Source organism: Balaenoptera physalus, assembly GCF_965194825.1.
Source record: "Balaenoptera physalus genome assembly, chromosome: 19".
Lineage (NCBI taxonomy): Eukaryota > Metazoa > Chordata > Mammalia > Artiodactyla > Balaenopteridae > Balaenoptera > Balaenoptera physalus.
The window spans coordinates 8,324,252-8,339,845 of record NC_138900.1 but is presented as its reverse complement, the minus strand read 5'-3'; the positions used below and the strand labels follow the sequence as shown (position 1 = coordinate 8,339,845).

At 47.4% G+C, this 15,594-nt stretch overlaps 1 protein-coding gene across 1 annotated transcript; it reads left to right on the top strand.

Annotated features, from left to right (window-relative positions):
- Positions 1–5,724: 5,724 nt before the first annotated feature.
- CRX (cone-rod homeobox) lies at positions 5,725–13,510 on the top strand. The gene is made up of 3 exons (XM_082437247.1): positions 5,725–7,011; positions 7,736–7,887; positions 9,038–13,510. The coding sequence occupies exons 1-3, from the start codon at positions 6,912–6,914 to the stop codon at positions 9,683–9,685; spliced, it is 900 nt and encodes a 299-aa protein (XP_082293373.1). The 5' UTR covers positions 5,725–6,911; the 3' UTR covers positions 9,686–13,510.
- The last annotated feature ends 2,084 nt before the right edge of the window (positions 13,511–15,594 follow it).

Here is a 15,594-nt window from a genome sequence, read left to right as displayed (position 1 = left end):
ACCCCACTGAACCTTGATTTCCTCCCAGTGCCTGGCATGTGGGATGCCTACATATTTGGTGAACAGATGGATGGATGAATGACAGAAATAGAATTGAAGAGACACAAGCACACAGAGAGTCAAGGTTTTGTGGCTGCAGCAGGAAGGAAGAAGGGGAGACTATGAGACTGCCCGAGGGGGCTGGGAATGCACTGATATGGGGATAAAGTGGGGGTGAATTGCTTACCTGGGAACCTCATTTTCCCCAGAGGCTCTGGCTTTTCCCATGTCCAATCTTGGGTGGCGAACACCACACCCAGCTCCTTGTCTCTCGCGTGGTGGAGCCAACGGGGACCGCAGAGACCCGACAAAGCAGGGGGTGGGGTCTTGCTGGGCTGATGTGGAGCCACGTGGGTCTGTGCGAGGTCACTCTGAGCCTCAGTTTCCTCATCTGCAAAGTGGGCACAATGACAAGTTGCCACGGTGATCTAGTCAGATGAGTCACGGGAAGCCCATGTCACAGGCCTGGGCTGCAGTGACAGAGGAGGGGGCTGGCTTCATCCTGCTTTGGGGGATCCCAAGTAGATTTGGGGAGTCAAGGGCAGGGCTCTGGGGCCCAGATATCTGGTTTCTGTTCCTGGCTGTGCCACTCACCCCCGTGTGTCCTCGAGAATTGACAGAGCCTCAGTTTCCTCATCTGAGAAATGGGCATCTGAGCTCCGTGGGGCCTTGGTGAGCATCCTAAGAGGCCATGTAGCTTGATGGTCAGGAGGGTGCAGGCTGGGGGGCAGGTGCCGGCTCAGCCGTGGCTCTGCCGCTGACGCGTGTGATGGGATCAGGGACTCTGCTTCTCTGAGCCTCGGTTTTCTCCTCTGTGGAGCGGAGATGACAATAGGACGAACCTCGTGGGAAGTTTTCACTGGATTATTGTTCCCCGAGATCTTATTTCCTAGCTGCCGTGTCTGAACAGCTGGGGATTCCAACTGGAGGTCCTTATGGTTGGAGGATCTCCTGCCTGACCTGGGGCAGGGACCTTCCTCCCCTCAAGGCTTCGTTTCACCAACTGTAGATTATCTCCAGGACCACCCACAAGATTGGGTGTGAGCCTTCAGGCCTCACCTGTCCGAGCACCTGCTCAGGTGGGATCCTGGACCCAGCGGCTGCTGAACCCCAGGAGCCCGAGCACCAGCCTAGGGCCCCACTAGCTGGTCCCCAGGGCAGGGATGGTGATTTCCCTGGCTCCACCATTTGGGATTATGAAACATCATTGCCTTGAAATTCACCCGGCAGGATGAAAAAGGGTTGCTGTTCGGCTCACTGTAAATTGTCAATGAAAGATAGACATTGTAGTTGCTGTCTGTGCTCCTGGAGGTTGGCACACAAAGCTGTTCAGAGGAGGGAAGTTCTGGAGACCTCATCCTGTCGCCTAACCCAGAGAAAGGCTTTGGTGGGCGTCCGATATCATTTTTGTTGTTATCATTCTTTGCCGACATCTTTTCCACCAAGCGCTTCCTTTTTACTTCTTTTAATAAAAATTTATTTATTTTTTATTTTTGGCTGCGTTGGGTCTTTGTTGCTGCGCGCGGGCTTTCTCTAGTTGCGGCGAGCGGGGGCTACTCTCCTTTGTGGCACGCGGGCTTCTCCTTGCGGTGGCTTCTCCTTGTGGAGCACGGGCTCTAGGTGCGCGGGCTACAGTAGTTGTGGTGCACGGGCTCAGTAGTTGTGGCTCGTGGGCTCTAAAACTCAGGCTCAGTAGTTGTGGCGCACGGGCTTAGTTGCTCCGCGGCATGTGGGATCTTCCCGGACCAGGGCTCGAACCCGTGTCCCCTGCATTGGCAGGTGGATTCTTAACCACTGTGCCACCAGGGAGGTCCTACCCTTCCTTATTTGATGATCTGAGGAGTGGGCAAACCCTCAGTCTTGGAGGTCATTATCATCATCAGCTGCTTGATTTTGGTCAAGCACCCACCTCCCCGTGAGGCTCAGATCTTCTGCCTGTAGGATGGGATCAGCCCAGTGAGAGAGATCTAGGCTTTCCTGGAAGACCAACCCCATAGCCGGGTAACTCTGTGTAGATTCTGTGGTAAAGGCAGATTCAGTGGAAGTGGAGGCTCTTGTTCCAAGCCCTGCAAATTGTCCCTAGAGGGCAAATTCACCAGCCTCCCTGTTTCCACTCTCTCCGGAGGCTCCAGTGAAACATCATCACTCCTTGGAGAAAAGGAAGAGGACAGAGGAGGCTCAGAGTGGGGGCTGGGAGAGCAGGGCCTCCAGGAGGTCCCCAGGGTTGGACTCCTGGTTCCCCACTCACAGCCTGTGAGTGACCCTGGGCAGGTCATAGCACTTGAGACTGAAGATGTTCTTACCTGTAAAATGTGAACATATTAGTAATACAGTCTCTCCCTCCCAAGGTTGTGCTGAGGACTCAATGCCATCCTGCACTGGGAAGTATTGTATCAGTTATCTGTGGCTGTGTAACAAGTTAGCCCCAAACTTAGCAGCTTAAAACAATAAATATTTATGATGTTGTATAGTTTCTGAGGTCACAGGAATCCAGGAATGGCATTGCTGGATGATTCTGGCTCAGGGTGTCTCGTGCTGTTGTAGTCAGATGTCATTTGGGGCTGCAGTCATTTGAAGTCTCGGCTGAGGCTGGAGAATCAGCTTCCCTGGGGGTTCATTCCCATGGTTGTTGGCAGGAGGCCTCAGTTCTTGCCACACAGACCTCTCCATACATAGGACTGCTCAAGCTTCCTCAGCATGGCAGCTCGCTTTCCTAGAGAGAGAGGGCCAGCCTCAGAAGTCACACTGTCATTTCCACAATATCCTGTTGGTTGCATACGTAGCCCTGCTCCGTGGGAGGGGACAATTTAGGGTGTAAATACCATCCATTACCTAGGACACCTCTTGATTCTTAGGATTTATGTGGTGGTTTTTACTTTTATGATTATTATCAGCACTGAGCATCCCCGTGACTTGCCTATCAGGTCCTACATAATCTTAGTCCACTTTCTGCCCTGGTCACTCTGCTCCCGTAACACTGGACACCTTGATTCTCTTCCATAAGACAAAACGATTCCAGCCTCCAGAACTTTGCACCTGCTGTTCCCTCTGCCTGGAGACCTCTACCCCGAGATCCTCCCACGGCTGATACGGAGTCCTTCACTTTGCAGCTCCAAAGTCACCTTCTTAGAGAGACGTCTTCCCCTGATCATTCACCTAAATTAGATGCCTCACCCTCACCCCAAACCCTGTCACTCTCCTATTACCGCATTTAATTTTTCCTGGAGTTCTTGAAACTTTCCGAAAGCATTTTGATTCTCTAAAAAAAAATCTATTTCCTTGTTCACTGTTTGTTTCCCTGACCGGGAACTCGAAGTTCAATCCCATGAGAACAGAGATGCTCTGTGTCTTATTTCTTGCTGTATCCCTAGTGCCTAGAACTCTCAAAAATCTTTACTGAATAGACAGCAGAACTTCAATTTATGATAAATAGAACTCTCCCTCCCAAGGGAGGGTTGAGAAGGACAGGGCAGTGAGAGAAGGAAGGGGTGGGAGCTCAAATAAATGTCATCCATTTTTTAAGCATTTATTTATTTTTCAGATATTTATTGGAGGGCACTGGGGACACCGCAGGGAGTGAAACATTCCTAGTCTCTGTTCTCAGGTAGCTGACAGGATTGGGGGAGACAGGTAAACTCATAAATATGGCATATTTAACAGGTGTGATTCCTGAAGAACAGGAGAAAGAAATTGTGTGTGTGTGTGTGTGTGTGTGTGTGTGTGTGTGTGTGTGTGTCTGTAACCCCATTTAGGGTGTGGGCTGGCTTTCCCGGGAAGTTATGTTTGAGCTGTGACCTGGAGGAGGAGAAGGGGTTAGTTAGCTGGTGAGAGGGGTCTTTGGACTGGGGGTGGAGGAGGCATTCCTGGCCTGGAACAGCTTATTGGAAGTTTCCAGAGAGGCCGAGAGGTCTCCTGGGGCCATCTTAACTAGGGCGATAGGGAGCCCTGGAAAGGTTCTTTCTCTCACTTTTATTTATTTATTTATTTTTTAAAGGAGAACTTTTAATATTTATTTACTTATTATTTATTTATTTTGGCTGTGCCGGGTCTTAGCTCTGGCACGCGGGATCTTTTTAGTTGCGGCACGCGGACTTCTTAGTCGCAGCATGCATGCGCGATCTAGTTCCCCGACCAGGGATGGAACCCGGGCCCCCTGCATTGGGAGCACGGAGTCTACCCACTGGATCACCAGGGAAGTATCTCTCTCTCTTTTAAATAGATGGTATTCTTGGTTTTGTTGTTGAAAAGGTAACATACACATTCATGGTTAAAAAGTAATCCAAACTGTAAAAACAAGGTATGGATATAACACAGCTCCCCAGAGGCAACCACTTTTACTACATATTGTGTCCTTCCTGGGAATTTTCTATGCAGATACAGATATACAGTTATATAAATATATTTTATAATATATTTTATATGTATATATCGCTGCCTTGTTTTTAAAAATCACAAATGGTAGCATGCTATACACACTGTTTTTTTCCTTTGAAATATATATATATATATATATTCAAAGGATATGTTCCTTTGAATATAATATATATTGTATATATAATTTGGTAATATATGATATCTAATACACACACACACATACCTATTGCCAAAGTGTAATAAAAAAAATTAAAAACCTGACTCTTAGGCACATGTAATAAGCACAGGTCAAAGATTTATTTAACTCATGAATGAGGGAACTGGATGTTTCAAAGGAGAATTCAAAGAACAGAGGTTAATACCATTATTCAGGAAAGGCATGCCAAAACAAGTTGGTCAGTTTAGATGTGAAGCTAGTTCAAGCCTACAGGGCAGCAAAACTAACCTCTGAGGTTATCTTTTCGACCAGAGACAAATGATTGGCAACCAAACTTCTGGAAGTTACCATTTACCTTGCCAGTGTCTGGATCCTAATTGATAGTGAATAATCAATTGAACAAAGGTACAGTCCCCTAGAAAAGGAAATAATGCTTGGGTTGGTCTGCTAGATGAGGCTCCAGGACAACCAGGAAGTGACATGCTGTCATCCTTTTGTCTCATTGCCAAGTTTAAGATAATCTTTCTTAACTATATACTAGAGGTCTTTTCAAATCCATTCATAGAGGACAACCTTATACTTTTTTAATGACTTCATAGTATTCTCTTGCATGGATGTGTCATAATCTTAACATAACTTACTTGATTTACATAATTTACTTACTATGTCCCCTTTGGTGGTCATATAGGCTGCTTCCACATTTGGCGATTATAAATATGCTGCATTAAAAGTCCTAGCTTGGGTGGGGAGGAATAAATTAGGAGTTTGGGATTAACAGATATAAACTACTATATATAAAAGAGATAAACAACAAGGACCTACTGTATAGCACAGGGAACTATATTCAATATCCTGTAATAAACTATAATGGATAAGAATATGAAAAATAATATATATATGTAGAACTGAATCACTTTGCTGTACACCAGAAACTAACACAACATCGTAAATGAACTATACTCCAATGAAAGAAAACTCCTAGCATAACGTCTATGCAAACATCTGCTTGCAAATAATAATAACTGCCCACAGTTTTGTAGCATTTACTACGTGTCAGGTGTTATTTAAAGTATCTGATGCACATTAATTCATTTGACCCTCACATCAACCTAAAGATGTAAGTTCTATTTTCATTCCCATTTTCTTTTTTAATAAATTTATTTATTTTTGGCTGCGTTGGGTCTTCGTTGTGGCACGTAGGCTTTTCATTGCGGTGGCTTCTCTTGTTGCGGAGCATGGGCTCTAGGTGCGCAGGCTTCAGTAGTTGTGGTACGTGGGCTCAGTAGTTGTGGCACACGGGCTTAGTTGCTTAACGGCATGTGGGATCTTCTTGGACCAGGGCTCGAACCTGTGTCCCCTGCATTGGCAGGTGGATTCTTAGCCACTGTGCCACCAGGGAAGTCCCTCATTCCCATTTTCTGATGAGGTGACCGAGGCACATTGAAGGCAAATTGCTGGGACCCAGGAAAGATGGCATTTTTCTTTGAGAAATGTTTCCAATTTGTTCCATCCACATTGCCACCGCCCTGACATGGGAAACCTGTTTCTCCACTCTGAGGCCAGCCCTGGAATTACCAAGACTCTTTGTTTTTGTTTTTGTTTTTCAAAAATGATATTTTATTTATTTATTTTTGGCTGCTTTGGGTCTTTGTTGCTGCGCGCAGGCTTTCTCTAGTTGCGGCGAGTGGGGGCTACTCTTCGTTGCGGTGCACGGGCTTCTCATTGCGGTGGCTTCTCTTGTTGCAGAGCACAGGCTCTAGGCGCGCGGGTACCAAGCCTCTTTGATCTTTGCCAAGCTGATGGGTCAAAAACAGTTGTGGAGGATCATCGTTTACTGTCGTTTGACTGTGACTCTCCCTTGGGGTGACCATCTATCCCGATTTGTCTGGGACTCTTCCAGATTTGGCACTGAAATTCCACATCCCTAGAAACCTTTCCACCCCTGGCAGACAGGGACAACTGGTCACCCTACTTACCATGATTCTGCATGAGGCTGAACATCTTTTTTGTGGTTCTAGAAGAAAAAAGATCTTAGACAAGGGAGTGGCAGGAAGATTTTTTAAAGGATAGAGTAGGAACAAGAGCTTCCATTTACATACCCATTACAGCTTTCGCTCTCTGCTTTACACAGTCTCACTAAAGCTTTGATGACCTTAAGCAGAGGGCTCTTTTATAGGTGGGGAAACTGAGGCACAGAAAGGGGAATAAGTTGCCCAAGGTCATGCACCTAAGAAGAGACTGAGGCAGGATTTGAACCACATGGTGATGAATTGGGGAGTGTTTGAGTACCCACCCTTCTCTTGCAGGCCCACTGACCTGGGCCCCAGCATCCCTGAAGATCATGATGGCGTATATGAACCCGGGGCCCCACTATTCCGTCAACGCCTTGGCCCTGAGTGGCCCTAGTGTGGATTTGATGCACCAAGCTGTGTCCTACCCAAGTGAGTACAGTCCTCCTTCCAGCCACCCCCAGCTGCCCCCCATCTTCTGGGGACCTCTGGGGTCCCTTGCCCTCAGGAGGAGGATGGGGTGACATCAGGGCCATACACCAGCCAAATGTGTTCACCTGTAAATGCAAAACACCCCTCCACATCTCTTAGGGATGCAGGCAAGCATAGGGACAGTCATAGAAATTTAGGATAGTCGTTCCCTCTGGGGTGAAGGAGGGAAGCGATCTGGAAGGGGGAACCAGAGGAATCCCCACCTGTTAGCAATGCTTTATTTCTCAAAGAAGGAAGCACTCTGTTTTTGGTGGCATTACTCTTTAGGTGTTTTTAAAAAAATTTATTAAGTTGACTATTATGGACCTGCCACTTTTATAGGCTGTATATCCAAAATGTCATGTTTCAACTGAATGTCTTAGTGCAGAAGAAATTTTAGAAAGGGGATGAAAATCAAACTCATATACCTCCTTACATGGCTAAAGCCAGGTCTCCTCAGGGAGAAGCATGAGCCCCCCAATGACAGACAAAGGGGGACCCCATTTCCCAGGGGCACAGTGTGAGGTCTAGAAGTTCAGGGAATCGGCACCCCCTTAGTTTGGGCAGTTGAACACCCAGAAGGGGCTTCTCGGCATCCCGTGTACGCTCAGGACCTCACATCAGCAGATGAAGAGAATGGGGCCTCAGGTCGCCTGAAGGTCCCATTTTCCTGTCCCTACACCAGGCGCCCCAAGAAAGCAGCGGCGGGAACGGACCACCTTCACACGAAGCCAGTTGGAGGAGCTGGAGGCCCTGTTTGCTAAGACTCAGTACCCGGACGTGTATGCCCGTGAGGAGGTGGCTCTGAAGATCAATCTGCCTGAGTCCAGGGTTCAGGTGGGATGTTCTGGTCTCTGGGCTCCTCTGGTCCTTCCTGGGACCCAGAACGAAGGGAAGAGGGAGAGGTCACAAAGTAACAGCGGAAGTCATAAAGTGCCCTAGTAATCCCTTGCCTCTATTATTTCACTGGCTTCTTCTCTGACACTCCTACCCCTTCTCACTCCACTCCAGCAACACTGGCCCCTGGTCCTTCCTCTAGCATGCCCACCAAGCACACTCCTGCCTCAGGACCTTTGCACTCTCTGTTCCCTCTACCTGGAAGGTATATTCCCCATCACCGTCTTCAAGTCTTTATCAACCAATCAAGTCACCTTGCTAGTCAATGAGACCTACACCGCCTTTGGCATTTGAAGCCTCAACTTTCTCCTGCCACCCCACCCTGCTGCCTGCCCTTATCCTGATCAACTGGTTCTTTCATAGTGTTTATCACTTTCTAAATACTATGTGATTTGCTTACTTCCTGTTTATTTTTAACCTGTCCCTCTCAACTAGAATGTCAGCTTCACTTGTGTGCCCCCAAAGTGGTAGAAGATGGTTAATCCATGGATGGATGGATGGATGGATGGGTAAATGTATATATGTGTGTTTGTATGATTGTATGTGTGTACGATGTATGTATGAATGTATATATGCTTGTTTGTATGATAGTATGTGTACATCCGTACATAGCATTGGACAGATGAAAGCATGTATGTATGTATTATTCTATGTATACACACACAACTGTATGTATGTTTGATTGCATGTATGTGCGTGTGATTAGATGTATGTATGTATGTGTGGTGGTACGTCTGCATGTATGTGTGAATGATTAGATGAATGGATGGATGAAGGTATATGTATAGGTTTGTATGTTGTATGATAGTATGTGTGTACACATGGTTGGATGGGTGACTGTGCTTATGTATGTATGACTCTATGTATGTGCATATGGTTGTATGTGTGTGTGTGTGTGTGTACAACTGTATGTACAAATGGTTGGATGGATGAATGGGTGGATGAATAGAGGGCCCCATGACTGACTGCAAAGTGGAGAGCTATGACTCTGGCATGTCTCACCAATAAGCATCAGCATTCCTGGGCACCATGAAGGCTCCCCTGAGCCTCCTTCCCACTCACCCACCCCAACATCCCCTCTCACCCCCAGGTTTGGTTCAAGAACCGCAGGGCTAAATGTCGACAGCAGCGGCAGCAGCAGAAACAGCAGCAGCAGCCCCCAGGGGCACAAGCCAAGGCTCGTCCTGCCAAGAGGAAGGCAGGCACCTCTCCAAGATCCGCCACGGATGTCTGCCCAGACCCCCTGGGCATCTCCGATTCCTACAGCCCCCCTCTCCCCGGGCCCTCAGGCTCCCCCACCACGGCAGTGGCCACGGTGTCCATCTGGAGTCCGGCCTCAGAGTCCCCCTTGCCGGAGGCACAGCGGGCTGGGCTAGTGGCCTCGGGCCCTTCTCTGACGTCAGCGCCCTACGCCATGACCTACGCCCCCGCCTCTGCTTTCTGCTCTTCCCCCTCGGCGTATGGGTCGCCGAGCTCCTATTTCAGTGGCCTGGATCCCTACCTTTCTCCCATGGTGCCCCAGTTGGGGGGCCCGGCTCTCAGCCCCCTTTCTGGCCCCTCCATGGGGCCCTCCCTGACCCAGTCCCCCACCTCCCTGTCAGGCCAGAGCTATGGCACCTACAGCCCTGTGGACAGCTTAGAATTCAAGGACCCCACAGGCACCTGGAAATTCACCTACAACCCCATGGACGCCCTGGACTTCAAGGATCAGAGTGCCTGGAAGTTTCAGATCTTGTAGAAGATTCTCCTTCTCCGTCTCGCTCCATCTCTTGTCCCAACCGCCTCCTTGCACATTGTCTCAACCTGCCCTGGGGCGGCATCCCTGAGAAGGCGGCAGCAGCTGACCATCCCTTCCAAAGGTCATGGCCTCTTTGGCTCCAGTGCAGCTTAGCCCAACCCAGCCCACCCCTTTGCTCCTGGGGAGCTCCATGAGTCTGAGTCATTCTCTCAACCCCAATGCCGTCTCACGTGGAGTCCAACCGGCATTTCAAACCATGAGCCCCAGACTCCAGAAACCGGTGCTGAGAATTCGCCCTGAGACAAAATTAAACCAAACGTGCAGCTGATTTGGGGTAATGTTTAGGTCAGAATCACGGTGCCCTTGAACAAACAGGTAGGGAGGCTCGATTCCTTCACTTTCCATTTGGGACACTTCTTTAGCATATGGGTAGAGATCCTTCTAGAAACTCCAAAGACAGACTTTGCAAAGCCCCAGGATGGAACCTTAGGCCAATTATACAGTTAAGTTCAGAAATTCATTTGACAATTTTACAGATTTCACAAATGTCAGGTTTACATGATAGGCTTAGGGGGCTGTTTGATATATATATATATATTTTTTTTTTTCTTCTTCTTCTTCTTAGTTTCTTCTTAAAGACATTTCATCATTCATTCATTTGGACATTGGAAATGGGCATATTTGGTGGAAGAATGGAAGGCAAGTTGCCTGTTTCACGTCTGCTTTGTTTTCTTTTGTTTTAGCATTTTCTAAAGGTGAACTTCACCCACACATTGGAGGAATCGTCGTTGTTGTGTGGGGTGCACCGACTATGGTTGTGGGTATTTCAAAGAGAAGAAGGGGTGGACAGGCTTCCCACCTGTAAATATACAAGAGGCGGGGGAGAGAAACGGATTTGGAGGCAGCCCCACATCCCAAACACACATTCCCTCTTTTAGATGTTCTGTTTTCAGTTTCGATTGTGGGATTGGACAATAAATAGAGCTTGGCCGGGGAAGTTTTCCTGGGGCAGCACCATATTTCTTTCAATGCAGTCTAACCCATGGCCACAGAGACAAGCAGTGTGAGAATGTGAAGAAGGATTCAGGCATTTTGACACTCTTGGAAGTTTGGTACTTTGGCACCTACCTCCTCAATCTGAGTTCTCCTTTCATTTTTGGGTGGGGAAGGCAGGAGCCACGAGCCTTTCACTGGCGGTGGGGGGGGGTGTGTTTCACAAGGCAAGGGGTGAAAGAAAGTAAGGGGGTGGTGTGCTGGGAGATGCTTAACAATGGATTCCTGAAAGAAGAGGAAAGCCCTGATTTTTAGTGGTTGCCCATTTCCATGGTGTAAATACTCCCACCGTGGCTGATTTCAGGGCATCAAGCTGAGGTCCCTGAACTCGGAGGTGGGAAGAGACACTTGTAATCTGTGCTCATGAGCCGGGACAAGCCGGCTCCAGGCCCCCAGTGCAGGAAGGACTGTCAGGAGGAAGACACAGTGCAAAGAGAGGCTGAGAGGTATCGGATGATTTTTCCGGGTCCAGGTCAGGAGAGGTCCACACAGCCTAGACCCTGAAGGGGACACTGCAATCATTAGAGCCCACAAAGGTGGTTTACTCAACATACTTCTCGATCATCTCTCATGGGTCTGAGTCATGCTGGGACATTAGGCCCAGAGTCCACTGTGGGAAGCAATGAATAAACAGAGAAGGACGGCATATGTTGGGGTATGAGATGGGGGATCCAGGCAAAATTTTCAGGGTAGAGACAGGTAGGAGATGACATTGTGCTCTGGATCTGTGCAAAAGTTGGGACCGGGATGCCATGTCCGTTAGTCATTTTGCAGAGACTCCCACGATCTGAGCTGGAGGCTGGGGTCTCAGGTGTAAACAAGAGTCTCTCCCTGCCCCACGGAGTTCCCCATTCATAGAGGAGCGTGTGTCTTGTGCAAGCAATTCAAAGGCAGCTCGATAAGGAGGTCCAGCGAGGGCTTGGAGGATGGACACGATATTCTGGAGGAGGGTGGAAAGTAATAGTGTCTGGATGGGGTAGTCACAGTCACAGGCCAAGACTTCAAGAGACCCCTATCCTGGTGTCTTCTGAGAGTTCTCTAGGAGTTGGACAGAGGGAGGAGTCGAATCTTTTGGGAGATTCCAGGTTCCTTTCCCTGGGCCAGCCTCCTGAACATCGGTTCTTTAGATGTCCATTGGGGATTCCTAAAGCCAGGAAGAGTGACAAGGGAATTGGGGACAGAACAAGAGGCAAGGGGCCTCCCTCACTCTGTGTCAGGCCCACCGTCCTCCCCTTTCCCACTCACTGGAACTCCAGGTCTCCCTTCGCTGGCCACCTGTGGAGTGAAAATGATTAAAATGTTGAATCCCGCTTAAAGTCTGGGTGATTTTTTTTTGTTGTTTCCATGGAGGTGCAGACCTGGGGAAGTAAAAACAAGGATTGCTCTGTCCCCTCCCTCTCTCCCCCACCTTCTTTCTCGGGGGGCATGGGTGCGTCCACGTGCTTTCTCTGTCTGGTCACAGTCTTTTCCGTGATATCTCCCTAAAGCCAATTAGGCAGGGACATGGGCTCCAGACGGCCAGCTTCCACCTGCCGTGACCTCACTGGGTCCCTCCCTCGCTGCAAAGGAGTGATGACCATGCTTCCTGCCTCAGTGGTCCATGTGAGGTTTATTTATTTATTTACTTATTTATTTATTTATAGCTGCGTTGGGTCTTGTTGCTGCGTGCGGGCTTTCTCTAGTTGCGGCGAGCAGGGGCTACTCTTCGTTGCGGTGCACAGGCTTCTCACTGAGGTAGCGTCTCTTGTTGCGCAGCATGGGCTCTAGGCGCATGGGCTTCAGTAGTTGCGGCTCGTGGGCTCTGTAGTTGCGGCGCATGGGCTTAGTTGCTCTGTGGCATGTGGGATCTTCCCGGACCAGGGCTCGAACCTGTGTCCCCTGCATTGGCAGGCAAATTCTCAACCACTGTGCCACCAGGGAAGTGCTGGTCCATGTGAGGTTTAAGCCTCCTCATCAGCCTCTAGTCCTCTGCAGCTTCATCTCACACCTCCTCCTTTCCCCTTCCATCGTGGCCACTTTCCATCTCTTCTCCCTGGTCACTTTCGATTTCCCACCATTTCTCTTCCATCTCTCTTCTTTTCTCTTTCTCTTTCTTTTTTTTCTTTTTCCCTCCTGACTATTGAGTCTCAGACTCCCAGGTCCCCATTTCTTTCTGATGGTTTTTGTCTTTTTCTTTCTTTCCCCTTCTTCGCTTTTCCTTAGTCTTTGCCTTTCTGTTTCTCCAACTCCAAGTCATCAATCTCTTCTTCTGTCCCCGTCAATCGCTGTGTCCTGGGTTAAAATGAGTGTGTGTGTGTGTATGTGTGTGTGTGTGTGTGTGTATCGAACACTGAATTGATGAGATTAGACAAACTTGCTGTCTGAGCCTGGCTCAGCCACTTCTGGTCCTATGACCTTGGGCAATTTGTTTCTCCCAACCTCAGTTTCCCCATCTGTAACATGAGGCATTGAGAAGACCTACCTCAAGAGAATTTAATGACATCATTATGTTAAGTACTTGGTCCTGAAGCCTGGTCCATGCTAAGAGCCCAATAAGTGCTTATTTATTTTTATGGTAAAATACACATCACATGAAATTGACCATTATTAAATTTTAAAGTGTGCAACTCAGTGGTATTAAATACATTCACAGAAGAAACAAGGCATAAAAGGCTACATATCATATGAATCCATTTATATGAAAAGTCCAGAATAGGCAAATCCATAGAGATGGAAAGCAGATTAGTGTTTGCCAGGGGCTAGGGGGAGGGGAAAATGGGGAGTGACTGCTTATTGGGTGAAGGGGTTTTCTCTTTGGGGTGATGAAAAAGTTCTGGAATTAGATAATGACCCAGCAATTCCACTTCTAAGTATATACCCCAAAGAACTGAAAACAGGTGCTCAAACGAAAACATGTGCAGTCATGTTCATAGCAGCACTATTCACAATAACCAAAAAGATGGAAACAATCCAAATGTCTACCTTGAAGGCATTATGCCAAATGTTTATCTTAACCTAAAATTTTTCCTGAAATTGTACTTGTGCCATGCATAGCAACTTTATTCACAATGGTCTCAAACTGGAAACAATCCAAATGTCCATTAACAGGTGAATGGCAAAAAAACCTGGTGCATCCAGACAATGGAATACTCCTCAGCAATCATAAGGAATGGGCTCCTGGTGTACATAACAATGTGGATGAATAGCACGATAATGAGTGGAAGAAACCAGGCTCAAAGCAGTACATATGATATGATTCCACTTACACAAGATTCTAGAAAAGATAAAACCATAGTGGCAGAAAGTGAAGAGTGATTGGCAAGAGCTGGGGAATCAATGGATTAGATTCACTGCAGAGGGACAAAAGGGGCCCTTTTTGAGGTACTAGAAATATTCTATATCTTGACTATGGTGGTATTTCCACCACTGTATGTGATTGCCCAAACTCATCAAATTGTATGGTTAAAATAGGTGGAATTTATAGTATATAAATTATAACTCAAGAAATTGGAAGGGAAAGAAAAGAAAAATTTACTGAGCAGGTACTATTTGCCAGGACTGGAGAAAGCCAGTCCTAACTCTTTAAATTCTCAAAACAATCCACCAGAAAGATGCTATTATTATCAGATAGATGCTGTGATTATTCTCATTTCACAGATGAGCAAACTGAGGCAAAGGGAGGTCAGGTGACCTGCCCAAGGTCCCACAACTAGGACGAGGTAGAACTAGGATTATAGTCCTTGTGTTAGGATGCAGACCTTCCGGACCCTCCTGGCATTTCCCCCTTCCTCCCCATTTTTGATCCTGTCTTTCACTCTTGCTTCTCTCTTGCCTGTCTCTTTCTTCTTTGGTTTCAAGCTCAAGGGTATTTCTCTCTTCTTTTTTTCCTCTCTTCATCTCTCTCCTCACCCCCATATGTCTCTGACCTCCCTCCTGTTCCTCCTGATCTCTGAGCCCCTCCCTGGATGTTTCCTCTGTCCCTGAACAGGACTAATTTAGCAAATGCTCCAATCCTCTTATGATGGTCCAGCCTCAGCAGAATGGCAGGAGAATTAGCGGGGATTAGATTCAGATGCATGACCCATGGGGGAAGGGTACTTTGTGGAGACAACTGAATTTTAACTAAGTGATGCCCTCCTCCACCCTTATCCCCTCCATGTGAAATCATGTCTGGGACACACAATAATAATAAAATCACAGCTAAACTCTTTATGGAGCGCTTTACTATGTGCCAGCCACTTCTCCCGTATTTCTCCCTTATTAAATTTCATTACAACCTCATGAAGTAGGGGCCACTCCCCCACCTCCCCTATTTTATGTATCAGGAGGGGTTAAGTAACTTTCCCAAGATGATCGGGATCCTGTTCCAGCCATCCTGGTGCTTTTCAAGTTAAAGATGAAGAAACAGAGACTGGGAGATGAGAATGGAATGGCCCTGGGACCACAGAGGCTGTAAATGCACCCCCTGTTTGGTGACTTCCAAGATGATGATTTCAGCCCCTCAAAGTATGGAGAGGATGAAAAAGAGGGAAAGAAATCAAGAGGGTGTAGAAACAGAGCAGAAAATACATTCTGAGAAGGAGGAACAGAAAACAGAGCAGAGGAGGAGATTAGTTAGGGAAAGAAATTACAAGACAGATGTCAGGAGGGGGAGTTCGTGCAAGGTATTATTTCTTCTTTAACTGTGTGATAGAATTCAACAGTGAAGCATATGAGCCTGGAGGAGTTTTTTTTAGGAAGGTTAGTTATGTATTTCATTTATTTAACATACATGGAATTGTTCATATTTTAAAATTTCTTTCTGTGTCAGTTTCAGAAAGTTGTATTTCTCCAGGAGTTTGTGCGTTTCCTCTAAGTTGCCAAGTTTATTGGCATAC

Coding starts and splice junctions, on each gene's coding strand:
- CRX (XM_082437247.1), top strand. CDS start 6,912: ATGATGGCGTATATGAACCCGGGGCCCCACTATTCCGTCAACGCCTTG. Junction 7,012..7,735: donor CCAAGCTGTGTCCTACCCAA/GTGAGTACAGTC, acceptor TCCCTACACCAG/GCGCCCCAAGAAAGCAGCGG. Junction 7,888..9,037: donor TGCCTGAGTCCAGGGTTCAG/GTGGGATGTTCT, acceptor TCTCACCCCCAG/GTTTGGTTCAAGAACCGCAG.